The sequence below is a fragment of the Macaca mulatta genome, chromosome 9 (genome assembly GCF_049350105.2).
Source record: "Macaca mulatta isolate MMU2019108-1 chromosome 9, T2T-MMU8v2.0, whole genome shotgun sequence".
Classification (NCBI taxonomy): domain Eukaryota; kingdom Metazoa; phylum Chordata; class Mammalia; order Primates; family Cercopithecidae; genus Macaca; species Macaca mulatta.
Window position 1 is genome coordinate 118,758,951 of NC_133414.1, and position 17,820 is coordinate 118,776,770.

Below are 17,820 nucleotides of genomic sequence, written 5' to 3' on the forward strand. Positions count from 1 at the left end.
CTAAAGTAACAGGAAGTTTCACACATGCCGACATTGAGCTAATGAGGCAACACCACTCTGTGTCTGGGCCTTCGGGAAGGCTAGGGAGGGTTTTATGCCTGTACAAATGTTTCAGCCAAATATCAACACCCAATGATGTCCACGGAGAAATGCCACTTACATAGGTGAGCCACAGGGCTGAAAAGATGGATCCAGTCTATCACGTTATTTCCTGCTAACTTTAAATCAAATAGTTGGGACTCTTGGGGAATGACTCACCCATAGTATTTGGAAAGGCAGAGCTGGAAGGGATCTTCTTCCAAATTATATGCATGAGAGCACTAAAGCTCTTATCTGTTAAAATGATTTGCTCAAGGTCACACAGCTGGCATAGCCAGAGGCGAACTCCTCGTTCCTGATTCCAGGTTCACAGCTGTTTTTACTCATCTGCTGTTTTTTACCACTCCCCATGTTTCAGTTCATTCCATGCAGGTTTGGTCTTTTGGTAATCACAAGGTTATGAACAAATTTGAATGAGTTTATGAGTTTGTTCCCCATCCATAATTTCTAATTTTGAACTAATAATAATGAGCATGTACTCATTCTAAAATAACCAGTTTGGACTAATTTTTAAATCAAAGTAATTTAATAAACAGACATTATATAGTTAATTGAAATGCAGGTAGAATTCAGGTAGTACATACATTCTGCCTTGTTAGTGGAAAAAAAAAAAAAAAACAGCAAAAAACCTCAAGCCTGTGGTGTTTACTATTTCTTATGCAATTAGCCTCTATGAAATCCTATACATGCAACACTTCTATATTTAGAATGAACACCAATGGTTTAGGATTAAAAAAAAAATACCTGAGGCAAAGACTTTAGAGACATTATCTGTTTAATAAATATGATTGTAAAAGCAATAAACAAGAGCAATTATACATTACACTACATAGTATTTAACCAAAAATACATCAAAAAAGTCATTTTAAAATTAGAAGTAGTTCCAATACTATAAGAAAACTTTCTTTTTTTTTTTTTTTTAAATTGGCTTCCTATAAAAATAAGTCGGCAAATGAGAGATTTCAATGCTCAGTTGGATTCCTGGAAAACACAGAACAGCTGCCAAGCACCCCATTGCTCTCAAAGTTGCTGTTTGGAACTTCTGAAAAAAAGCAAAGCAAACCTCTGCATTTTGGACAGTGAATCCAATTAAAAATAAGGCAAGGGAGAAAGTGTTGCGTGGGTGGTTCAGGGTAGAACATGCACAGTTTGCCTTCTGGGATTTTGGAAAACGTTGCAGTATCAGATTTTTAGCTTGCCCTGAATCTTAGCTTCCACATACATTCCTCCCTACACATTCCTCTGACCTTAAGCCCACCAAACTCCTTGTGTGTTTGCACCTGCGATTAGTGAGTAGGTAGGCACTTAGGTCCCTCCCATTTGTAGGCCCTCATTACTGCCTTCTCTTTGTGAGTCAGCCGGAATGGCCTAGTACAATGGTTCTCAAACATTAGTATGTATCACAATCACTGGGAGGGCTCGTTAAAATAGATGGCTGGGCCCACTATCACTTAGCAATAGAGAACACCACTACTCATCCCCTAGAGTTTCTAATTCAGTAGGTATGGAGTATGTATCCAGAATCTGGATCTCTAACAAGCCCAAGTGATGGTGATATTGCTGATTCAGGTACCACACTTTGAGAACAACTGGCCAAGGTCATAAGAACAATGAGGTCCTCCTCTCTGAGCAGCACCTTGCCTCACTAATCTCCTACAGATGGGAGGAAGCTTTGAGGAGAGGCACATGAGGATCCTGGAGATGCTAGATCTCTAGCTGGCCATCTTTGGTCACTTTCCAAAATGCCAGGCATCTCATGTCTACCTCTATTTTTAATTAGGATTTACAGCCCATTCTTTCCTATGTCTTTCCATTCATTTATTTCTTCAACAAGTAATTTTCATACTACTACTCTAGGCAAGGCACTGTGCTAGAATAAGAGTGTTATTCCTTTTTCATACTTTTCTAATTAAAATGAATTGAACTGCAACTCTGAGGACTCCCTGTGCTGGTCTGAGTGAGCCTCTTTTGGTTTTCCAACACTTTGTCTTCCAGATTAAATTTGGGAGGCTCCAACTGAAGAGGATCAATGAGGATGTTTCCTATGAGATAGGAAGCCTGGCAGGTTGGGGATCAATTGAGTTCTACAAATAGGTGGCTGCCTCAGGCCTAGCCCATTTCCCAGATTCATATGGGGTATCCTCAACCATAAACATCTCTGCCTGATAAACTTCTGACAGCAGCTTTGCTATTCTTTCTGTGCCTGAACTACATGAAGTCATGGACATCAGGATCTTTAGGACACCCTCATTATCACCAGGGCCTGGGTTATACACTGTTGGCTTAGGGACATAGCAAAGAAGGAGGCTGAGCATACTAAGAGGTTTATCAGAACTTCTTTCTCCTATAGTTTATAGTGGTCTCTGCCCAGTCGTAATACTAAAGGGGCCTCTGCTGAACAGGCTTTTGTCTCCCTCTTTCTCTGGGCCTTCTTTCATGATTACCGTGGGGAAAACTGGGGTTTCTTCATGCTTTGCGCCAATCTTTTTTGACAATCAGCTAACTTTTCTCCTTTATACAGACATAAATCTTTCCTTTAATGATATTACGATACTCAGAGGTCAGAGAGCACACATGAAATCACTAGGATCATCCTAAATAATCAAACTCTCACCCTAACGTAAGATAATTCCCCCATTTATTGTCTCAGACTGTTTGACACTCTTAAACACAAAGTCCATTAACCTGTTTCTCCTTCTAGTTAAAATCAGTTTTATTTCACAAACATTTCTATTCTATTGTGAGAGTGGAAATACCGGGTAACAGCAACCATCACAGGAGGAAACTGCCCTGCAAAACTGTCACACATTCAAAACATTTCTCACAAGAATCTTCTGGAATCAGATTGCACGAGATTTTCGTTAAGGTGTGAGAACACCACAATTCATCTCTATGCTTTCTTTTCCAAAGTACATGGCCAGGTTTGAATTGCTTTGCATATATCAACTCTTTCACATACAGTTTGCAGGTGGGAAAAGGCGGGGATATTTGAAAAAGGCAGGTTCTAGAGGAAAAGACAAAGATACATGAAACTGAACCCTGCTGTGCAGGATGCAGTAAGGTCCATGGGCACAGAAGCTGGCATGCTTGGGAATGTACAAAACTGACAAAGGGCTCAGAAACTTGCGAGTGGTGGAGGCAGGGGCGGCAGAGGCCAGGCCAGTATTTAGGAAACATCAGGGTTAATGTCCAGAATCTAGCAATATGTTTGGGAAGAAAAATTAAGAACAGTTGAAGGACAACTTACTTGGGGTTTGGAAGGAAGACATTCAAAGATATCAACAGATCAGGGTCACACATGGATGACAAACAAATGTGAAGACAGGACAATGGGTAACTAATGGGATTCCATTTCCTACTGCAGTTGGGGCAGGAGTAGGGAAAGCTGCAAGGGGAGGCAATCATGGTGGAAAGAGGTGAACAGGAAACCAAGGTCCGTTTCTGACATGCTTTGCCTCCCTGCCTTCGTTATTCTACCAGCACAAAGGGATCTTCAACTCGCATCTTTGTTCCTGTGGCCACAGAGAGTGCAGAAAGCAGCCTCGTGGTCACTGCTGACCAACAGAGCTACCAAAGCTAACTTAGAAGGGAAATGACAATATGGAAAGTGGAACAGAGAAACAGCTCAGGGTTTCAAACTCCTGTGCATATCTTTGTGTCTTATGAAAGGAGCTGGGGTAGCTAATCCACCCATCAGCCTTTAATGCTAAAATAGCTGATAATCTGGAGCCAAGAATATTTCCAAAAATACATGCAGATTTCCTTGGCCTATATATGTTATGAATTTTCTACAAACACGACCGATCAGAAAAAAGAGAGAGGAGAAGAAGAAAGAGGGAGAGGGGAGTGTTTTCCATTAAAATAGAGCACCTGTACACTGCCCCTCCAGACATGTTCTCAGAGTATCATCCACATGCACAGGCTTAAAGCTAAAAACCCTTGTTGTCTGTGTCTGAAGAATTAAAAAGTCCCGATGCAGTGAGTGTTTGTTTGTTTGTTTGGATTTTGATTGTTTATATTTTATGTTTTGTTTTTGTTTTGTTTTTTTACTGGCGTCCTCCATTCAAACATTTACATAGGTAGGGATTTCTTTTGTGCTTTGATTCTCAGCAACTATGGAAATACTTCCTGGCAAAACAGGAAACAGAACAACAAAGGAAAGAAAAGAAACACAAAGTTAGTGGTCATGAAGGATGATGTACTTGACAAGAGCGAAATTCTTTCCTGATCAGCAGGTCGCCTGTAGCCTTTGGGGGTTTTCCTTAAATTGCATACTGTGCCCCAGCAGATCCCCGCTTTGGCGTTGAAGGCGGAGTGGCGTGTCTTGCTCTTTGCAATCGGAGAGATGAGTCACCAGGTTGAGTAGAAGGGGAGGGAGGGGAGGGTAAAGCTACTCTCCTAAGAGAAAACGTGTAACACTTACTCATTTAATGACACTGGAAAGGGAAAGGTGTCAGAGACTTTGCAATGTGCTGCGATATCTTCCTGGTGAAGGAGGAATTACTACTTTAATAAAGCAAGTAGAGGCTGTGCTTCATACCCTACAGAAATGCAGCTGAGAACCAAATGATCCCAAAACATGCACTTAGAAGCTTTAGGAATGAGGAGACAGGGTGAATGCCTCTCTGGACTTGAAGATAGAAAAGGCTTTTATTCTTTTTAACCCCAAGCAATTACACATTTATTACCTTGTCTCCTCAAATAAAAGAAAGTGCACTGTGAAAATTGGACACCAGATGTGACTGCAGTTATCATTATCTATGATAGGAACCAGTCACTGCATTTAAATTTCCCCTTAACACAGCCACAGACCTTTCCCATATTCATTTAAAGAGGGTTATGTTTCCATTTACATACTCATTGTTTTCCAAGTAAGATTAAAAATTGTATGTAAAGGCCTTCTAGGTCTTTATCACATTAGAGTGGAGCATGAATGGTTATATAATAATTTATTCACTGTTGCTAGCAATGCAGGATCTAAATGTAAACATATAAGGCTTCAACTCCTAACGCCAACAGACAGGAGGAACCAAAGAGAGAAATGGATCAGCAATAGTGGCTTCATGGGTTTGCCTAGCTTCCTGGAAAATTGCTTCTGCAACAAATAGCAGAATTTAGCAAGTGAACGTCAGATTCTCTATACCTCATTGTTGGATTCCCGTGCCTACTTCACAGGCAGAGAGAGCACCAATGAAATATGACAAAGTCCATTTGACAACTTCTGGTAAGGGACAGTCAAAAAAGAGGAAGAAATTTGCTAATCTGCTCTGTAATAGTCTCACCCACCAGTGGTCTCTCTCAGGATTGCTCCACTCCCTGGATGTCTGCAAACTTTATGCCTCTTGTCCTCAATCTTAGGTTCCAAATCTCCTGAGGGAAAGTTCCTAGACTACCAATAGATGTAAAAAAAAAAATTCCCCGGATGATCAGGCTGGCCACTCTCATTATGTCACTCCTCTACCGGTGTTCCGGAGCAGTCTGCCCTCCTTAGGGCTGTATCCAGTTGAGGTTACCACGTTTCATTCTAGTCAATACATATCGTGTCCTGCCAACCCTGCCCTGCCCTCTGGTCCACCAGCCCTAGCCTCTGAGGCCTCTCCTTCTTATACACTATTAAAGCAAATGCTTTTCTGTTTGCCCATAAACATATAACATTTTAACATTTTAAGCCCAATATTTTAGGGAGGGTTTTGCAAAAGGAGGAATAAACTAATGAGAGAAAAAAACTAGATAGAAGCAAGAGGTTTGTTTGTTTTTCCCCCATCCCAATGAGAGGAAGCAGGGAAAAAGCCATCTTAGCTGTTTCTCTCAGGGCTGTTAGAGCAGAAGAAAGTGGTTATGTCAAGCCAGAAAGGGGTTAGAGAGAGAGTCAGCCATTGCCTACTCAGCTGAACAGCTGGTGGCTACTGGGAATCATTTACCTATGAGCTGGGATTCCACCTTCTCATCTATAAGCTGGCCAGGCCTCCTTAGTTCAGTCTGAGGGACATTGGGCCTGCTTTCAGAGTGACTGACTGGACTGATCATCTCTTGTTCTTTCTCATTCTGCATCTGGGCATAAACATTAATCCCCGGGATCTTCCTAAAATATTAATAGAAACCATCACTGCTGTGCACATCACTGTAACACATGCTTCTGAACCTGTCAGGGAGAAGGAAGAGGTCAGGGGTGGGGGGACGTGGAGGGAGGGACACGCACCTTTTAAACTTGTAGATGACGAACACCGCCAGCCCCACAAACACCACTGAGAGCAGCATCAGCATGGCAGATCCACTGTGGGTTGGAGTGAGGTCCACCAGGGGGGCTGGGGAGGGGAAACAGAGCAGAGAAAAATGAGTAGAGAACTGGGCAGGTGAGACACTATGAGAGGTTCAAATGGTTCACACGCAAGCATGGTAAGTCCCGGAAAACCATGTGAGGTATACACACAAGAAGCACGTCACATGACTGACATGGGATGCATCTAAGCCCACCCCTACTCCCACCCCAAATGTTCCTGCTCTGCAGCAAAGCAATGAAAACTACAGACCCCAGGGCCAGGCTGTCTGTATTCAAGTCCCACTCTAAGTAGCTATGTGGTCTTGGGCAAGTTGCTTCACCTTAATGTACCTTATGTGGTAAAATAATAACAATGGTATATACTTCACTGGGTTCTTATGAGGATTAAGTGAGCTAATGTATGTCAAGCAGTGAGAAAAGTGCCAAGCACATAGTAAGTCACGTAATTACTAGATTTCATTTCTACTGCTGCTAGTATTATTATCAATCAATATTTATAACAATATAATAATTGTATTTTATTATACTCTGAGTGTAAACTTTTTCCACAAAGCAAAACAGATTGCCACTAAAACCACCTGCAGGAATATATTTGTGAATTCAACCACCCCCTCACCCCTACTCCAGTAGTTGTCATGTGAGAAAAATAATTGGAAAGTTGTCATACGTGAGAGAAAGAAAAGCAAAGTGATGGAGCATGCTTGTGTTTCTGTACACAGGAAACTGATGGCCAAGTGAATATTTCACAAGGCCAGCCGCTGACATGCTGAAGGAGGGATATGCCACCTGGCTGTCTCAACAATTTCCCAAAAGCTCTGACAGCCCTCACCAAGATGCTCCAGCCTCTCAAATACAGTGAGTTTTTCTCCCAGACAAAACAGAAGCCTCTGCCTCCATAAAAGAGTCTCCCTCCCTGAGTTTCGCCTTAAAGCGCAGTCTGGAAAACACTTCTCTCCACCTGTACACCGTCTGCCATCTCACAGTCAAACCTGTTGTACCTGTAGACTTTGCAATTAATTTCTATCCTCTTAAAAGCTGACATTTTGCAAACGTAGCGTAGCTCACGCATAAAAGACAAGCCACATGTACTCCAGGGAAGCCTTGGTGCTGACCTTTACCTTCCATCAACTTAAGCAAACCCTGATACCCAGAAATACAGGTGACCTTTAATCGCCATTTTCTGTGGTTTTCTCTGGTGTGAGCTGAGAGGGCAATGTTCTAGTCACCCAGGTAAAAAAGTTCAAGAATAAGTGACTATAACACTGACGGTCTCAGACAAGATTCTCAGTTGCTTCTGCTCTATTTTTTTCAGGATTACATCTCAGCCACTCTGTATCGATACTGGAAAGCATATTGCATCTAATCACATAGTTTTGGTGACAAATGAAAATAGTCATTTCAGGAGAGTTGGCTTTCAGGAGGCACTGAATATATGGAACCCCCCACTATTTTCTCTCCCCTGTAAGTCAAGCATCACCTCAGTTTTGAAATGGGAGTACGTGAGTTTGTGTGTAAAAGATGAGGTGGGCGGGGGGGGGGGTTCCCACTGACATGAAACATCCAAGGCAAATTTTCTTTTGGTTCAAAATTAGAAAAGAAAGCTCTCAGTACCATCGGTAGAGAGGTCCAGAAATTCTTCAGAACTCACCGTGCAACTGGTAGGATGTCATCAGGGGAAGAGAACACCTTCCATTTGTCATAGACATTATCACAATTGATTTTCACAAATGGAAGGCAGTGATTATGATCCCATTAAACAGATAGCAATGAAGTTCTCATTGGTTAGCATTGTTTTAAAAGGACTTAGAACTTACTAGTAAACGGAAGAACTAAGACTTGAACCCGAATCATCATATACACACATGCACACACACACACACACACACACACACACTTTCTATATACTCAATCCTGGGCTAATTTCAGTAAAATATATATTTCTGAGGATGGGGATTAGGACTAAGACTATAGCACAAGAAGCAAATTAACAACTGGCACAAGTTAAAATATTAAGTTTAAAAAGGAGCAGTAGGAATAATAAATCATGTACTCTTAAGTTTGGAAGACAGGTATATGTACACATATATGCATACGTGTGTATATGTGTATGGATATGTGTGCATGCAACCACACACACACACACACACACACACACACACACACACACACACAGAATACAGAAATGAAGCCTCTTGTACCTACCACCCAGCTTCAACAACCATCAACTGACAGCCAATCTTATTTTATCCAGTTCCCACAACCTCCAACCACTGGATTATTTTGAAGTAAATCTTGGAAAACCTATAATTTAACCACCTGTAACTCTAAAAGATCTCTCTCTCTCTCTCTCTCTCTCTCTCTCTCATTATTATCACAATACCATCATCACATCAAGGAAATTATATTAGGAAGATGTTTTAAAGGCAATCTTCTAACACAAATCCTTCATTTTTCAGGGAACAATGGAGGCTCAAAGAGGGGCCACAGATGATTGGAATGGTTAGAGGTTGAAATAAAGCTAAACTTTTCACTCCCAGCTAAATGCTCTTTCAGCATAACCAGAATACCAGTGATATGAAGCAACTAAGAATACTGAGCTTGCTTGAAAAGGTTGACATTTGAAATAAATGGAAAACTAAGAGAGAAAATTACTTTGTCCAAGCTGTCAGCAACACAGAAAGCAAACTCGCATATGCATGCATGCGCGCCACACACACACACACACACAAATGAACCTTTTCCCTTCTCTTTCCTTCCTCCTATCTCTCCCCATCCCCAGGTTAAGTCTTTCAATTCTAAATCATTTACACTTAAATCATCATTCTTCAACAAGCAGCATTAACACTGTTAAGTAATTAGCATATTATTCTGGGAAAATGAACTTCCGTATCCCAGTTCTAAAATGTGTGTTATCCTTTCGCCCTCCCCATCTCTGCATCAGTCAGTCACTTCTCAGAGGCAGGAAGCAGGAAGCAGGAAGCAGTCAGCAGCAGTGGCCAGAGACTGACTACCACTGCCCTCTGTGTTCTGTGGGTGGCTTCTGTTTGCTGATCTGTGCCTGACTATAAACAGACCTATTATTGCTCCACACAACAGCAGCTGCATTTCTTAGTTTGCCCAACACTTCGGTGCATTTGTGTGTGTTTTGCTGAGGAATGGAAACTTGTGATAAATGGGCTTTAGCTTGTTGTGTGGAATTAGCATACATTAATCCCTTTCCAGTTGCAGCTTAAACAAGGTAGACGTGTAGGAAAAGTGCTGAGCAGTTTTTTGCCATTATTCATGCACAAAGTAAAACATGGATACAAGCAGTTCTTCCAAGTGACTCAACATTTCTAAGCCTGTGTACTTGCACATATCATTTCTAAAATCCTTTGAGGAGTTTGGAAATGCATTGAATTTTTATATTTTATTCACGAGGACCTGGGATGATAATAATGGGAACACTTACAATAATAACAACAATTTTCTTGTGAAAAGTGATTGCCATGTAGTAAGTGCTAAATAAGTGGTTATAGTAGTATGTATGAGAACAAATTCAAAATTCCACCTTTGGGGTTCAGAAATGATATGATCCCTTTTCAGAATCAGACCTGGCTCCGTCACTTATAGATTAAGTGACTTATATTAAATCTCAGTTTCCTCATCTGCAAAATGGAGATGAAACTAGTGTTTGGTCTAGAAAGTCGTGAGATTAAAATGAGATGGAATTTATAAAGCACTGTCATAGTATTTGGGACAGACTGCATGCCCAATATTTCTAACCTTGTCATTTTAATGCTATCGTATTTCTGAAAGTGTATTCTTCTACAGAAAAAAAATCCTGAAAACTGATGACAGTTCTATGGTGAGATAATTTGGGGCAATGATATATACAGCATTCCTCATGTGGAGATTCACAATGTACGTCAGTATCTTAAAGGGTCACAGCAGCCCTTGCAGAAAAGAACACATTTAACTTTACCATAGTCTTTCATAAACTCATTTGACCACAGACCCTTTGCAGAACTAGGTTCCATGTAACACTCTAGGAAATGCCTCTCCCCAGGCACTGCTTTCCCTGTTGCTGCAGTTTTTTCGTTTTATTTTGTTTTTAGATGAAATCTTGCTTTGTCACCCAGACTGGAGTGCAGTGGCACGATCTCGATTCACTGCAACCTTCTCCTGTGTTCAATCAATTCTCCTGCCTCAGCCTCTCAAGTAGCTGAGATTTCAGGTACCCGCCACCACGCATGGCTAATATTTTTTTTTTTTGTACTTTTAGTAGAGTTTGGGTTTCACCATGTTGGCCAGCCTGGTCTTGAACCCTAACCTTGAGCGATCCACCTGCTTTGGCCTCCCAAAGTGCTGGGATTACAGGTGTGAGCCATCACACCCTGCCCTCCTTGCTGCAGTTTTGCCCTTTGCTTGGTTTATCTCCAAGTTTTAAGGTCAATAACATGGTAGCATCACCCAGTGAAGCCATGTAGAATAATCTTATTGTTGTCCAGTGTTCACTTTCATTCTGTCAAAAGGACTTTCCTGGAGAACTGCTACTTGCACTATGACCCCGAAACTTTCAACTCTAATTCTAATCCAAGAGAGTTAGTGTTGTCAGGATGTTGCAGAAGTAATTTACCATACCTTGATTTTCTTTTTTCCTCTCCTGACCCCAAAGTAGATCAATTCAGGTTTGAGTAACATGCCTTGAATATCACGAAATCCATGTGGTCTGAAATATTTTTTAAGAATTACAGTGATATGGGAATAGCACAGAGAAAGTTTATGCAGAATGCAGAATGGGCAGAAAGGCTTCTATTTACAGAGAACTCTTGGTTGTCCAATGGGCCTTTCCTCCATTTAGAAACAAATCCAATCATGAGAGTCTTAAAGTTTGCTACAATATTGGTATAAAGCCACAAGACTGCAGACCAGACTAGGTGGGAATTTCCAGGGAAGTCTCTTGTTAAAGTAGCCAATTGGGAGGCCATTAGACTGAGGCAGCTCTGGAGTCCTGGGTTCCTATGTAAGCAAACCAAAATCCAAGTAAACAGTCATATTCTAGGAAAACGAAACTTAAGCTTAATCAATTAGAAACCACTAACTAAAATGTAATGAAGGACTTTCTACTAGAATGATCCAAAGAAGGCTATTGCTCTGTTTTAACCAATCAAATATTTTCTTTGCCTAGCTTTCATCTTCACCCCATAAAAGCTTCATGCCTTTCAGGGAGCCTTAAATCAACTGTGGTCTGGTGCTAACTGATTAATGAATCATTATTTGCTCAAATAAACTCTTCAACATTTTAATGCGTCTCAGTTTATCCTTTAGTAGCTCTAATGACTAGTGAAGCATTGTTTCTGAATTTAAACTGAGGGTGAGTCTTCAGTAATATCCAGTGACGGGGAGTTGAGGTCACTTAGCCAAGTAATGACAAACATCAGTAACTCCAAGAGCAAGCATCATCATAATAGACAAGAAGAGAAGAATGACTTGGTTTTCTAGGGTTGGAAGGTGATGATTCCTGGCTATTATGTGAAATATTCCTCAAAGTGTAGTTTACGGACTACCTGAATCAGAATTACTTGGAGCACTTGTGAGAATATTGCTTCCTAGGCTTCACTTGAAAAAAATATGTATAGTCCAAAAAAACTTAGCCGGATGTGGTGGCGGGCACCTGTAGTCCCAGCTACTCAGGAGGCTGAGGCAGGAGAATAGCATGAACCCGGGAGGTAGAGCTTGCAGTGAGCCGAGATTGCGCCACTGCACTCGAGCCTGAGGGACACAGCGAGAATCTGTCTCAAAAAAAAGAAAAAAAAATGTAGTCTTTGAGAGTAGGTCTCCAAAATCCATATATGTGACAAGGTACACGGGTAATTATTATGTATAACAGTTTGAGAATACTGCATAGCAGGCCCCGTTATTCTCACTTATAAAACTTCCAGTCCTGTCTTTAGGGCATGCCTGACTTTTATATTCTCTGGATCACTAAAACAAAGCAAAAATACCGCCCCCCCCCCCCACACACACAAATGTGCCCCTTTGCTGTTGATAGTAGCTCAATCTGGTGATGACTCCAGAAGAAAGTTTTTTAAACTACCTAAAAGCATCTCAAATCTCCCCTAAGTGAGCAGTCAGCCTCATGTAGATATGGATTACATTGCTGGCTCAATCTTCTACCCTTCTCTGTGTCTAAGCCTTGTGCAATGAGTTTGAAACTTGTCTCACCAAGAGGTAAAATCTGTTTCTTCATGCCTTGAATCTGAGCTATCATTATAATCTGCATGTGGCAATGGAATGCAATGGAAGCAATGGTGTGCCTCTGCTTTTTCTCTTGGAATTCTACCACTGCCATGTGTGAGCAAGCCTAGAACAGTCAAAGGATGAAAGGCCATGTAGAAGCCAGGTTAATTATTCTAACCAAGGCATGCTAGAGCAGCCTGCAGGCAGCTGACCCATAACATGTGAGACAGACCAGCCAAGATCAGCAGAGCTCCCTAACCAACAACCCATAGCTAATTGCAGATAGACAAGTGAACATAGATAAGACTAGATGCATAAGCAATAATAAATGCTTACTATTAAGCTACTGAACTTCTAGGTGGTTTGTTACATAGCAACAGCTTATTTACTTTCCTCAAAAGTCTCTTTCAATTGGCTAAACATTCAATTGCCAATTATTACCTTTGGGCTCCACATTAGCCAATTTTTGGTATAGACTTCTATCCCCACTCTCAGGGTGGCAGAGTAAAAAAGAAGACCATACATATTATTTTTGAAGATAAGACACTTTAAGAATGAAAGGGGGTGCTATTAAAGCTTACGCTGATACAGCATAGATAACCCAGGACAGTCCTGATCACTCTAGGTATAAGACATTTGGTGTCTAAAGGGTAGCTTGTCCTATGTTCTGGCATCTTCTCTGTATTTTACATGTGTTATGCTTCCCCTTTCTTTCACTTTTTTTTTTTTTAACTGATTTCTCTTGACTATCTGCCTTGCCTTCCCCTGGGAAACCATTTCTGATGCATGTTTGTGCCCGTTTCTGTTCATCTGACTGTTCCTTGCTGACCATTCTCTGACCAAGAGTTTCCATACATATCCTCTAGCCTGGCTAACTCAGTCTAGTTACCCTATGGTAATTTCAGCCCCTTTTATGGTCTCCCGTAATCTCAGAAGAAAAAAAAATAGTGAAGAAATAATTTATTAGAAGCTAGACCAGGCATGGTGGCTCATGCCTGCAATCTCAATGCTTTGGGAGGCTGAAGTGGGTGAATCTCCTGAGGCCAAGAGTTTGAGATCAACCTGGTCAACATAGCAACACCCTGTCTCTACAGAAAATAAAAATATTAATTGGGTGTGGTGGTGCGTGCCTGTAGTCCTAGCTACTCTAGAGGCTGAGGCAGGCAGATCTCTTGAGCCCAGGAGTTTAAGGCTGTAGTGAGCTATGATGTGCCATTGCTCTCCAGACTGGATCACAGAACTAGATCCTGTGTCTAAAAAAAGCCAACGAGTAACCTCATTGCTGTACCCTGATAGGTAGATGAAAATATCACATTTAATCATATTGTGGGGAGGGATATATTTAGATATATACCTACATGATAAATCCTAACACCATAATGATTAAATAACTATGAAAAGTCACTGGGTCTATGTATCTGTGAAACTACCCAATTACTTGAAGATAAAAAAATATATTTATTTTGGGGGAAAAATAAAAGGAAGAAAACTATTGGTACCACGGCTTTACTTAAAGAAGACTTGTAAATGATTACTATGTAGATAATACGGTGACCAGAAATTAAAGAGACAGATAAACTTCTTGGCTGTGGAAGAATTTCATCAGTACTAATTTCATCCCTAAATGGAAAATGTTATTGCAACAATTTACTTCTCTTTACAGTTCAGAGTTCCACAACTCCTATTTGGCATCTGCATCCATAATGTTGTGGCTTAGATTATACTGTAGGTTTCTAAAGCTTCTTGACGAATGGTAATTCTCCCTTCAAGTGGAAAGTCTTTTTCTCAATGTGAAACTGTAGTGCAGAATTCATAATGTATCACGACCTAGGTTGAAATTTGAAGTTTCTTATTCCCTCCCAAATTTACTCATAACACATCCAGTGGTAGCAACCGAAGCCTGGAAATATTAATTCTCTAATATCTCTGTGATAACATCTTTTTATTACACCTGCAAAAGAAATTAAACCAGTCAGCAGCAGCCATAGAGGCCAAGATAACACAAGATAACAGTTTTATTAAAAAACCCCCACATACCCTTGACAAAGGACAGTTTTCCTAAACTGAGCAGCTTAAATAAGGCAACTGATAGACAGACAGGAGGGGATGGAAGCAATGTTCCTGTGTATCATTTTTGTCATGTTTTTTATTTAACTTGAGGTTTGAGGCTCTTCCTTTAATAAATATTAACCCTTTACCATTTCTATCACATGTATCCAGAACTCCAGATGAACAGTGACCAAACTGGAAAGCCCAGGATACGGCAACCTCTGAATTCTGAAATATGTACAGAAATATAGTGAAATGTAGCTGTATCATTTTATGCTCACACTGGCCCATGCACAGCATCTAGATAATATTATTTGTTTAACTCTCATAAAACTCATGGCTGTTCAATTACATCTGCCATTAAGATTCCAGTTCACACTTTAATCATGTTTCAAATGCTTCATGGCCACAGCTCTTGGCTGGCCTTTGTCATTCATCTAGATTATGGATTTAATATGCCCCAGATTCAGGGGTATGTTTCATTTTCTCCCCCTTACTCACTGTCATTTGCCCATTCTGCCAATTAGGTAAGCTCCAAATATTCCAAGAAATTAGATTTTAATGTTTATTACTAATTTCCTTCTGTACTTAATATCACAGGCTGTTCTTGTTTAATTCATGCTTCTGTTTTAGTGGATGCCTTGAGTTGTAAATCAGATTTATTACGGGAGATAGTCGTTCACCTTTCCTTGTTATGCAGATGGATTTCTGTCTGTGAAAGGCTGGTGAACAGTGGTTGCTGAGACTGGTGATGAGGCCACCATCATAAGCATCATTAGGGGGAGCTTGCTAAAAATGAAGATTCCTGGCTCCTTGGGATTCTTCACTCTGTGTGGTGAGGCTTGGAAAATCTCTATTTTTATAAAACATCCTAAGTTAATTGCAATGTAAAGTCACGTTTGAGAACAACTGCTATTTATAGCAGATATCTCCCATCCTGAGTTGGAAAGAGTTTTCTAACTATGGGGTGAGGTTTCACGTATCTCAAATGCTTTGAGGGAACTAGTCAGCTCCCTGACTTTGTACTTGGAGCAGAAGTCCCACCACCCAAATTGCAGTTCATTTGCCCAGTACGTAACTCTTACGAAGTGCAAATGATCCCTAAAGGGTTGTTATTTGCTATTCAGGAAGTATCCATCTAGTTAGGCTTTTGCCTTCCCAAATAAAAGGTCAGTGTTGCCCCTTGCTTACCCTCTTTTTGCTTTCTGTTCTCATGGAAAACCTTACCTATTCTGCCTTAGAAGAGTCAACAGGTTTTCAGGTCATTCCCCACTCCCTCCTTCTCCCCACCAAATAAAAGGACTAAATTGACTCATGACCCAGGGTTCTCATGAGAACAAAGATACAGGGTTTGATAGAGCTTGAAATATTTCAACCAGCAATTAAGGCTTTAACGTATCACCTGTCAGTAGATTCCCCTCACCTGATTATCTGCTATGACATGGTAAACTAAAGCTCATAGTTGAATGTATATTCTGGTCCTGGTCTTCTCACCTCAGTTTCCACTCCCCATTTCCAGCTTCCTGCTGGGGTTTTTCACTTATATGTTTGAGGACATCCAACCTAACATGAACCACCAGATTTATCTTCTTTGACAACCAAAAAAAAAAAAAAAAAAAAGCTCCTCCTCCCAGGTCTCTATCTCAACTAAATAAAATTACCATATCTTGCAACTTGAGTTGTAAATTTCTGTGTGTAAACACTTTGTTAAAAAGAGAAATGATAATGGAGTTTTACCCAAACCTATTATTAAAGGAAAAAAAAAAACACCAAAATCCTTCTAGCATCCTTTTTTTTTTTCATTTTCCAAATTCATTATACCTTATAATCTCAAATTTGCATTGATAAAACTTCTTTTTTTTTTTTCTTTTTCTGTTTGAGATGGAGTCTCGCTCTGTCGCCCAGGCTAGAGTGCACTGGCGCAATCTCCGCTCACTGCAAGCTCCGCCTCCTGGGTTCATGCCATTCTCCTGCCTCAGCCTCCTGAGTAGCTAGGACTACAGGCACCGTCCACCACGCCTGGCTAATTTTTTTTTTTGTATTTTTAGTAGATACGGGTTTTCACCGTGATCGCCAGGATGGTCCCGAATTCCTGACCTCGTGATCCACCCGCCTCAGCCTCCCAAAGTGCTGGGATTACAGGCGTGAGCCACCACACCCGGCATAAAATTTCTTCATTAGCACACAATGGATGATGGAAAACAAAGTTTATGATATACCAGCATATTATTTTTCCTGAATTGTATCCCTCTCCCTCTGCTCATAATTTTACCCTCAGTAAATATACTAATTATGAATATTTGAGGGTACATATCTAGAAGCCCCAATCCATGTCAGACAACACATAATTTTATACAGAAACCATATAATCCCACCTTTTTGTGCCTTTGTGCCACCTGGCCTCTCAACCTGCAATGCTTATTTGCTCTCTTTTTGGTGAATTCCTATTCAACCTTAAAGACTCGACTTTATTGAATCTTCTGCATAGAATATCTTTACATTCTCCTCATGTAGAATTTAGTAAAGTCTCATGCAACTAGTATTTGTGCCTCAGGTCTAGCTAGCTCGGTGTGAGTGAGGGCCCTCACTCATCTCATATCCCCTGATAAACTATAGGTTTAAAGGAATAATTGCAATGTAAGGCATAGAGTCATGTGAAGAATAAGATGATAAATCTGAAATGGATCCTGCCCTTGAGTAAATTTCAAGTTACTAGAGGCAATGAGAAAACTATTGGCATTTTAGGGATATTTTGTTAACAGCTCAGGTTTGTTTTTCCACAAGTAACTCTATGGATCAAATGGTTTGCGATGGATTCAGAGCCTTCCAGATTCTTGCTAGAAAACCTCTCTCTAAAATGTCATCATAGTGTTTTATGTTTTTGTTTCTGTTTTGAGATGGAGTCTCAATCTGTTGCCCAGGCTGGAGTGCAGTGGCACGATCTCAGCTCACTGCGACCTCTGCCTCCTAGGTTGAAGTGATTCTTGTGCCTCAGCCTCCCGAGTAGCTGGGACTACAGCTGCATGCCATCATGCCTGGCGAAGTTTTGTAATTTTGACATAGATGGGATTTCACCATGTTGGTCAGGCTAGTCTCGAACTCCTGACCTCAGGTGATCCACCCACCTCATGCTCCCAAAGTGCTGGTATTACAGGCATGAGCCAGTGCAC

The 17,820-nt window shown here is 40.8% G+C and overlaps 1 protein-coding gene across 4 annotated transcripts in view; it reads right to left on the bottom strand.

Annotated features, from left to right (window-relative positions):
• Positions 1 to 856: 856 nt before the first annotated feature.
• Positions 857 to 17,820, bottom strand: part of SORCS1 (sortilin related VPS10 domain containing receptor 1) — a 589,929-nt gene continuing 572,965 nt past the window's right edge. The window contains exons 25-27 of one of the 4 annotated variants that reach the window (XM_077945596.1): positions 6,299 to 6,404; positions 6,021 to 6,181; positions 857 to 1,141 (exon numbers count right to left, since the gene is read on the bottom strand). In XM_077945596.1, the coding sequence (XP_077801722.1) occupies positions 1,062 to 1,141; positions 6,021 to 6,181; positions 6,299 to 6,404 (347 nt within the window). In that variant the 3' untranslated portion in view covers positions 857 to 1,061. Of the gene's footprint in view, positions 4,498 to 6,020; positions 6,182 to 6,298; positions 6,405 to 17,820 lie in introns of all 4 variants that reach the window. The other 3 variants (XM_001083180.5, XM_015148113.3, XM_015148114.3) reach the window with 3 other exon arrangements.